The 9,533-nt window shown below is 37.3% G+C and overlaps 1 protein-coding gene across 9 annotated transcripts in view; it reads right to left on the minus strand.

The window, feature by feature from the left end:
- Window positions 1-56: 56 nt before the first annotated feature.
- The window catches only part of LOC144979791 (cytochrome P450 4F1-like), a 66,212-nt gene continuing 56,735 nt past the window's right edge, over window positions 57-9,533 (minus strand). For all 9 annotated transcript variants that reach the window (XM_078926888.1, XM_078926883.1, XM_078926881.1 and 6 more), the window contains exons 7-12: window positions 7,950-8,073; window positions 5,977-6,106; window positions 5,050-5,179; window positions 3,800-4,069; window positions 1,438-1,503; window positions 57-639 (exon numbers count right to left, since the gene is read on the minus strand). In XM_078926888.1, coding sequence (XP_078783014.1) covers window positions 519-639; window positions 1,438-1,503; window positions 3,800-4,069; window positions 5,050-5,179; window positions 5,977-6,106; window positions 7,950-8,073 — 841 coding nt within the window. In that variant the 3' untranslated portion in view covers window positions 57-518. The remainder of the gene's footprint in view (window positions 640-1,437; window positions 1,504-3,799; window positions 4,070-5,049; window positions 5,180-5,976; window positions 6,107-7,949; window positions 8,074-9,533) is intronic.

A 9,533-nucleotide genomic window follows, 5' to 3' on the forward strand; every position in this document is an offset into this window, starting at 1 on the left:
TCAGTCTTTAAACTCTTCTTCGGTTATCAATAAATACAGAATTGAAGAATACTTGATTGTACTTTGTTTGCAATGACGTCAGTATAAAAACGAAAGTAAGCATCATTCTTTAATTCAAAATTACAGTGGTTGTGTTTGGCTTTTGTTTGTGTTTATGTTTTTTTTTTTTTTTTTGTTGTTGTTGGTTTGTTTGTTTGTTGTTTTCTTTCTGTTTGTTTCTCTTTTGTTTTTTTGCTCTTTTTTTTTGGGGGGGGGGGGGGGGGGTGTACGGTACACAAAAATTGCAAAAGCACATGATGCGAAACAATCTGACAACTTAAAATGCAGCAAAAAAATAAATGGAGCGACTGATATCTTTCCTTGACATTAATGTCACTCGTCGGCCTCGTGCTCTAAGGTGGTCCAATGTTCCATGTTCTCTTGCCATGACTCATCCTTTTAAATCAATACCAATATCCAAGTATAAAACCAATCTTTGTTCTCGAGGCTGTTTCCAATGACCAGTAGAGTCAACCTTTCTAAGTACACTTTGTATTCCGTCGTCGTTTGAGGGTTAACCAAATTCCGTTCTTACTCTTGAGTACTGTGGACATTTCCCTCTCGGGACGTTCGTATCCAGGTGCCAGCGTAATATCGTACCTGACAACAAACATTTACTTTTTTTTAAATCGATGGCAATCATAATAAATAGGAATGTAATATTTATTAATTAGAAAATTTTATAGAGGGAACAAACATCATTTTTTGAAAATGGACCTGTAATTAAAAGTTTTTGAGATCAGAACGTTTACAAATATTTGCAGGTTTGTTACGGATATCCGACAGAAAGCAAATTATTGGCTTAATTTGTTGTTGTTGACAATAGTTTGATTTAGTTTGAGAGGAATTCCTTTACAACCATGAGCCTAAAACACGTGGAGTTATCAGACTTGAAATTAGGTATAAGGCTATAAAAAGATCGAGTTTAACTAATTTATTATTTGTTTTGTCCTCCTAGTAGATCATTAAATAATAGACGTAATCATATTCGTGGGTGTAAAATGGACATTATCTATTGTGAAAATATGGTCTGTACTATGAAAAGGATTTTAAAATTAAAAATAAAGTAAGATTTATCTTTTAAGGCAGGACTGAATTACTTACACACACACACGCACACACACACACACACACACACACACACACACGCGCGCGCGCGCGCGCGCGCGGCGAGAGAGAGAGAGAGATTGATATGAAGGAAAACAACTGTTGTGATAAGGTGTCATTCTTACTTCGAGTTGCCTTGTGTAATAGATATCTAAAGAAAAATATCCACACACATTAAAGTGTTTACAGTGATTTTTATCCTAGAAAGGTTTCCAATCCTGCCCACCCTTCACTCTCTACAGAATCTGTAAAACGGTGTTATCTATCAACCAGACAGTTCCATGGGCTTACCTGTGTAGAAGTCTGCTGAGAATAACAGTTTTCTCGCTTTTGGCAAAATTTTGACCAATGCAGTTCCTGAGAATGGAAAATACATTTTTTAAAACTAGAAACGAAAGAAACTGTCAATCATCAGTTTATCATTTTTCAGATTTATTGCTCGAGGTCATTGGTCACATTGCAAAAATGTGCTCAAAGTGACCCACATAGTGAAAAGTGTTCACAGCTTTTGAAATAACATCACGATTGGTCATTTTGTTCATCTTAACATGTGGGTATGTTCACAAATTTCATAAACAAAGCAGAATGTTTACATTTGTAAAGAAATATCCAATCGTTGGACAGCAACAAATCATGTGATTGATGACTAGGTTGGACGAAAACCTGAATATAGATCGCTCCCATTAAGCGATTTCATGTTTGGTGTCTGACATGGATCCGTCCATGGTACACTTAATTCTGACCTTAAAAAGGGTCTTCTTGACTTGACTCAGTGTCTAGCCCTCTAGCGTCCAAAATCTACGAATCTGAAAGCCTCATTAACTTTTCCTACTTCAGCTTAGATGGATCCCTCTTGCCTTTGATCTTGAGTGACGTCAGTGAACATGTACAGTGTTTTATTCATGTTTGACCTTCTTGCGGCTATGTGACCTTGTGGTATGACACTCGCTTTCGGATCGGAAGGTCCTGAGTTCGAACCTCACTCGGCGCACAGTTGAGTCCTTGGAAAAGGCTCTTTACTCACATTCTCAGGTGTAAAATGAGTAAATTGACAATGTTGTATCTGCCGCAAAAAAAAAATTGTCAGATCGCCTTACGGGAATCATGTCTCGTTCTACATGTTACATGTTGCTGTTGGTCAGGGAGCCTTTGTAAAGCACTTTGAGCACGTTTAGTGGATATCGCTCGATATAAAAGCTCAATTTTTAAATTATTTTTTTTTTAAATTAAATTAAATCTTATGTCCGTCTCCGGCATCGGATAGCATCACTTGTCATGTTCACAAAGGCCGTCATTTTGATCATCTGCCCCTTTGTATCCCCATATTAAATGTGTAAATAGCCCAAGTGATTTTTTTCAGGGCGTCAAGTAATGAGCATGACTTGAGGTGGTGATCAACGGTCGATGGTTTTTTGGTCTTGTATTCTTTGGACTATATCAACTTTGTTGGGTTTTTGGGGGGTTTTATTCTTTTGTTGGGTTTTTGTTTGTTTGTTTGTTTGTTTGTTTGTTTTTATTTTTTATTATTTTTTTTTTTTTGTTCTTTTTCTTACGGTAGTTTAGACTTGATTGAACCTTAGATATGTGAGTTCAGCTTGAGATTTAGATTTCTGGGTGTAACAGAAAAAAAAACTTAACTTTTCGTAGTTAATACGTAAACTTTTGATGACTTTTGAATAAAATGTATAAGATCGCCTCTCTTTCTTCTTTACTTACAAGTGTCACAATAATATCATGATACTTTTGATGTAATTAAAATACAAGGTGAGCATTGGTGTGGTCGAAAATAAATCATGTATAACCTAACGAATTTCCACGTTCCAAGGCCTAGCATGAGCAGACTAGTTCATTAAACGTCACTTTTCTCATCCAGATTTAATTTCTTTTTACTATAGCTATAAAAACTTGACATTATGTAATAGAGCCCCATTTTGTCGAACAATATTATGGATAGAATGTGCTTGTTGCTTTTCTGTTTGAGTTAGAAATGTCTGTTTTGTGTAGGGTGGGTGTGAAGTTTTGGGAAAAATTCTGAAACTGGCTGGTAAGGAGAGGGTTAAAGGAGAACAAATAGATTGTATCCCTGACTTATCCACAGCCTTTGACAAAGTACAGTACTCGCCGAATTCCACCACGCTTTGCAATATGACACGCTGGAGCTGGGTGTCAGAATATTATATATTAGTTACCGCCTATGAGCATCGGATTCGAGCACGCTTTTTTTTTTTTTTTTTTGCTTCTCCCGACAGCGTGCTCGCTAGAATCCAACGAGTCATGTTTAAAATCGGTGCCCTCGTAATAAATATAAATATACAAGACAAAGTATAATCCAATCAAATAGATTGGCATTTAAAAAAAATATAGGATACACGGAGAGGTGCTCGTGTGAAACATAATATCCCTCTTAGAAAGGAACATCAAAGGTTTCATCTGAGGATTGGTTTTGGGTCCGTCATTCTATTTTGTTTGTTTAAAATAAAGCACATAGAATCCATAGTATTTGAAAAACTAAACTCACATACAAACACACACGCATATACAAATTCGCACACGCTTACACACAAAGAACACACACAAACACACATACACGCACCATGCCACACTATGCTCTAATTAGTTACTTTATGAGAAGAAAGAGTCAAGGACCACCAACCTTGGTCCAGCAGAAAAAGGGACGTAAGCAAACTTGTCAATGTCCTCATCCAAGAATCTCTCCGGGATGTATTCATCGGGTTTATCCCACACTGCAGGGTTTCTGTGCATGTGGATTGTCCCTAGATGCACCACAGTTCCAGCTGGTATGGTGACGTCATCTACCTCAATGTCCTTTGTCACAATTCTTCCCAAGATAGGCACTGGTGCGTAGAGTCTCATACTTTCTTTACTGCACAGTGTCAACATTTGAAATCGAGACAAATCATCCCTATTTGACATTACAAAGGATAGTAAATGTTAACTGAAAATGTCTTGATAATGATAATTACAATTTTAAAAACATGAATGTTCAGTTTCCCTTTTGCGATACCCCAGGATTCTTCTTAGTTCTTGTACTCTACACTCTCATGTCCTTATTATAAGGTCGCATTCAGTTAAAACAACCATGTGTATGCTGAAGACGAAGAACTCTGAAGATCCAACGTTCCCAATACCAATTTATTTTTTATCTGATGACTTGATAAATTGCTGCTTATTCATAAAACATTAAATGAGAACATATGAGTAAAAAATGAAACAAGAAAAGTAACTTTTCATTTGTATTCGAACAAAGCAAACATAATATATATAAATTGTGTAGCCTATTTGACGGAGATGAACAAAAATACCCATTTCCCCAGCAAAGTTGAAGATTGTGTTGTGATAACTTAACAGTGTCTTATTGTTCGGTGCCGACGTCCATGTTGCTATTTACATGGTTCAGCTGATGAAATTCGACCTTAAAGTCCTTCAGAGTCATATGGCCCATGAAGCTGGAGCTTATTCCTTTTTTCTATAGTGTAAAACGGGCAATAACAATTGCTTGCTACCCTTTTGATAGCACACTAGTCTATCGCAAAATCCGTTCTGCCAGATCAAGCGACCTAATTACTGCTGAGTGGACTGGGTGAAATCAGAAAAAAATCTCGACTTCCCACAAGATCGATCTCGGTTCCTTCACGTGTGAAGTGAGTGCTCTAACAACTGAGCTATTGAGACCCCTTCGACCTCAAATCGATCGCTAATATAGAGACAAACAGAAGTTTTCTCGAGAGTACCCGCCGCCTGATTGCCCGTTTGGATTAGACATTTGGCCTACATATTTGAATTTCTATGGAATTCGTCACGCTGAGTGTTTATTTTACTTTCTTTAAAAAAATAAAACCTCATGTCGCCCGTTTCTTTCTCCAGTTCATCAGCTCAGCTTACCACAAAACGTCTTCGCATTCCCTTTCATCCAACACGGCATCAGCCTCTTCTTGTACTTTCCTCTGATAGGCCTGGTGTTCAGCCAGTGTGTAAAGGACGAAACTCAGAGCAGTTGCTGTTGTATCGTGGGCTGAAACACCATTGGGATTGAATTATATGTATATATACATCCATATATTCATATTATATATATATATATATATATATATATATATATATATATATATATATATATATATATATAATCCTTTTATGATACAAATGTGATACTAAGAATGCTCGATATGTTAGCGACAATAGTGGAGCAAAGTATTTGAAATTTTGTCGTCTGTCACGTACATCGATGTTTCCGACCATTCGGCCATCGGTCGGGACTATCAAACTTTGTTGTTGTTCTTGTTGTTGTTGTTGTTGTTGTTGTTGTTGTTGTTGTTGTTGTTGTTGTTGTTGACGATGTTGTTGTTTTTAAACAAGCTAATCGCACCCCTTGACAGTAGCAGTTGATAGTTTACGCATTACGTCTTCGCCTGAAACCTTCAAAGTTCGACAAGGCTTCTTTTCCCAAAGAACTTCAGGATGCGAATGCATTTGGTTCAATGGACTTTCCAAACGATATAGTAACCACCGGATGTGCTACTTTGTGACCCATCGCCTCAATTCGGTATTTTGTCGGGGTGAACAACATGTCGAAATTTGAATTTAAAGTTTAATTGATCAGATATCTTGAATGGTGATTTTCTGTAAAATTAGAAACTTTAGTGATTCAAGGCAAAAAAAAAAAAAAAATACACAAAAAAAAAAACCCCAGTAAAGTTTGACCCAAGTCTCTTTTTTTTTTGGCTATGAATTCGGTTTTCACCATGTGAATCAATTCTACATAATACTGTCTGATTCGATTGGGTCGTATTTATTAAAGTAACATTTTACCAGCAAACATGAAGGTGTCAACTTGATGCCTAATTTCCAAAGGAGTCATAGGCTGTCCATCCTCGCTTCTGGCAGATAGAAGGATATCTATAAAGTCCAGGTGTTTGCTTTCGGGGATCTCGCCGTTCTCCTGAGGACAAGTGAATGTTTATGTATGTATCAATGCGAGGGGGAAAAAAGCTGGAAAAAAGATGACGCTGTTTCAATTAGAAGCAGATATTAGAAACATGTGAAAGCTTACCGAAAAAGAAAAAAAGAAGAGGAACTTAAGTTGATACTTCCCAAGTTTTATTTTAAAATCCTTTATTGGTTAAAACACTATGCCGGTTATACCAAAGTCGTTCAAACATCGCGATATCAGAAGTTTCCAAACTTACGTCTTATCTTGCCCCTCCTCTAGTATTAACAATTATGGACATTGCTGCCTTAGGCTCGAAAACGTCAAGAATTAAGAGAGAGATAGAGAGAGAGAGAGAGAGAGAGAGAGAGAGAGAGAGAGAGAGAGAGAGAGAGAGAGAGAGAGAGAGAGAGAGAGAGAGAGAGAGAGAGAGAGAGAGAGAGAGTAAGAAGCATATTGCCAACACAGCTACTAAGGCAAATAGAACCATGGCCTTCCTCAACAGACAAACCGCCACTGCCACCAATCTGTGAAAATGCTATGAACCATATGTCAGGCCCATACTGGAATATAGTAGCTCAGTGTGGGACTCACATACATCAATGAGCTAAAAAAAAAAGCCCAACGTTGGGCGGCCAGATTTGTCAGTGGAAACTATGAGTGGGATATGAGCGTAACTCAACTCATGAACGATCTCTAATGGAAACCCTACATGAAAGACGTTCCATCAACTAACTCCTCGTATTCCACAAAGCTCAAAACGAAAAACTCAAAATTCCAACTCGCCATTTGAAACGGAACAATAACTAAACAAGAAACTCAATATTTAATTTTGAAATCGCCCACTCAAGAACAAACCATCATCGTTACTCTTTTCTTCCCCTCCACCATCATACTTTGGAACTCCCTACGAACCACTTGTAAACAAGCCCTTTCGACGGGTGACTTCAAAAACTCTCTCCCTGCTTCCCTCTAAAACCCGTGTTACTGAAAAGACAGCCATACAATCTTCAGTCTGAAGCTTTGGCCTTAATGGGGGTAGAAGAAGAAGAAGAAGAAGAAGAAGAAGAAGAAGGAGGAGGAGGAGGAGGAGGAGGAGGGAGGAGGAGGAGGAGGAGGAGGAGGAGAAGAAGAAGAAGAAGAAGAAGAAGAAGAAGAAGAAGAGAGAGAGAGAGAGAGAGAGAGAGAGAGAGAGAGAGAGAGAGAGTTTATTGATAAAGACGAATTGTGTGGACGTTTAGGGTACCCCATTTATCAACAAAAATGGCGCAAAATATTGTCCATTACAAAAATGTTAAATTCGGCCCTTAAGTGCGTTCGGATATTAGACCTGAATAAATGTACATGCCGGTTCTACCCTGGGTGCATATTAATATTGGCAATCAAATAATGTACACGTCGGATTTACCTTATCGTCATTTGTTCTTTCGTTTGTTCATTTTCTTCGTTTGTGTTTTCACCACTCTTTTTTTTTTTTAGCTTTTGTTTTGTTTTTTCTTTTGTTTCTTTTTTTTTTTTGTTGTTGTTGTTGTTATTGTCTTTTCTTTTATTATATTGTATTATTTGTTTGCTTTTGTCATTTTTTGATCGTAATTTGTTGTTTTGGTTTGTTTGTCTTTTTGCGCGCGCGCGCGTGTGTGTGTGTGTGTGTGTGTGAGTGTGTGTGCGTGTGTGTGTGTGTGTGTGTTGGGGGGGGGTTGTTTTTTTGTTGTTTTATTTTATTTTGTTGTTGTTGTTTTGTTTTGTTTGTTTTGTTTGTTTTTTTTTTGTTTTTTTTTTTTTGCTGTGGGTTGTTTTTATTTTTTTATTTTTATTTTTTTTTTATTATGGCTGGCTAAATGTATTATTCCCTTACCTTTAACTTTTTTCTCTTCTCGATGATATCGTCCGCAACTTTATGAACAAAATCACATCGTTTGAAGAAACTCCTTCCCATTGAAGTGGCACGGAACATGAAATCTGGCCATAAAAGTGGTTTCCTGCAAATGAATTTGTATCAAAGCTGAATGGGACCGATCTATATATTCAGGTTTTCGTCCGAGTTACCAATCACATGATTTGTTGTTGTCCAACGATTGGATATTTATTAACAAATGTAAACACGCTGCTTTGTTTATGAAAGTTGTAACCATACCCATGTATCAAGATAAACAAAATGACCAATCGCGATGTTAGTTATTTCACTATATGGGTCACTTTAAGCACATTTTGCAATGTGACCAATGACCTCGATCGCATGGAAATGTAATGTAGAGCATCCCCATTATTTACAGACATTTTTGGACACTGAACTACCTTTTTCAACAGATACTGTAGTAGCTACCTAAGGTAACTCAGTGTAGTCGCATGATTTTCAACATAATTAAATATTTATATTTTAATATTTAAATACCTACGAGGGAAATACGATTCGAATGATATGCTAAGAACTTCTCTATATCGACCCGTGAGATAGGACAGCAGAAGCTTCATCACACTTCTATATTATGATAGGGTCCCTAGCCAACTGCAACACTTAACATGTTGGACAAGACATGAAGCGATATGGTATGACACTCGCCTCCGGACTGGAAGGTCCAGAGTTCGAGTCCCGCCCTCAGCGGCGCATAATTGACCATTGGAAAAGCACATTTTGTTACCATACAAAGGAGTAAAATAAGCACTTGGCCGTTAACAACGTGTCTCTGTCGAAAAAAAAAGATGTATACATATATTATGATATCGCCTAACAGGCGTCATGACTCATTCTACAGAATAAGAGATGCAATTGACGAGGGACTCTTTTCAAAGCGCCTTGAGCACGTTTAGTGGATATTGCATTATATTAAAAAAAATGTTCAAGTTTTGGGGGTTTTTTTTGTTTGTTTTGTTGTTGTCTTCTCTTGTTTGTTTATGTTTTTGTGACTGTGTGTGTGTTTGTGTGTGCGCGTGTGTGTGTGTGCGTGTGTGTGTTTGTTTGCTTGTTTGTTTGTTGTTGGTTTTTGTTTGGGTTTGTTTGTTGTTTGATATTTTTCTGGTTGTGTTTTTTTATCTTTTGTTGTGTTGGGATTTTTTGGGGTTTTTTTTTTTTGGTTTGTTTGTTTGTTTGTTTTCATTTTAATTCATTTTGGCCAGAAACGGTTGGGATTTTATAAAACCACATATAGACAGGTTTAGAGGACTCCCAATTTGTCCAAAGTTTTAAACCTTATATTTCTAAGAGAACTCGGGTTTAGAATTTTTGACACAGTGGGAGACATCTTGTGCGGCTATGTGGTCTAATGGAATGACATTCACTTTCTCATCGGATGGAACTGGGTTCGAGCCTCGCTCGCGCATAGTTAAGTCCTTGGAAAAGACTCTTTCCTCACATTCTCTCTCCGTACTCAGGTGTAAATTGAGTACATGGACGTCAACCGCGTTGTCTCTGTTCGAAAAATATGTAATATCACCTAACAAG

The sequence above is a fragment of the Berghia stephanieae genome, chromosome 9 (genome assembly GCF_034508935.2).
Source record: "Berghia stephanieae isolate SIO BIC M18660-M18661 chromosome 9, UCSD_Bste_1.3, whole genome shotgun sequence".
Lineage (NCBI taxonomy): Eukaryota > Metazoa > Mollusca > Gastropoda > Nudibranchia > Aeolidiidae > Berghia > Berghia stephanieae.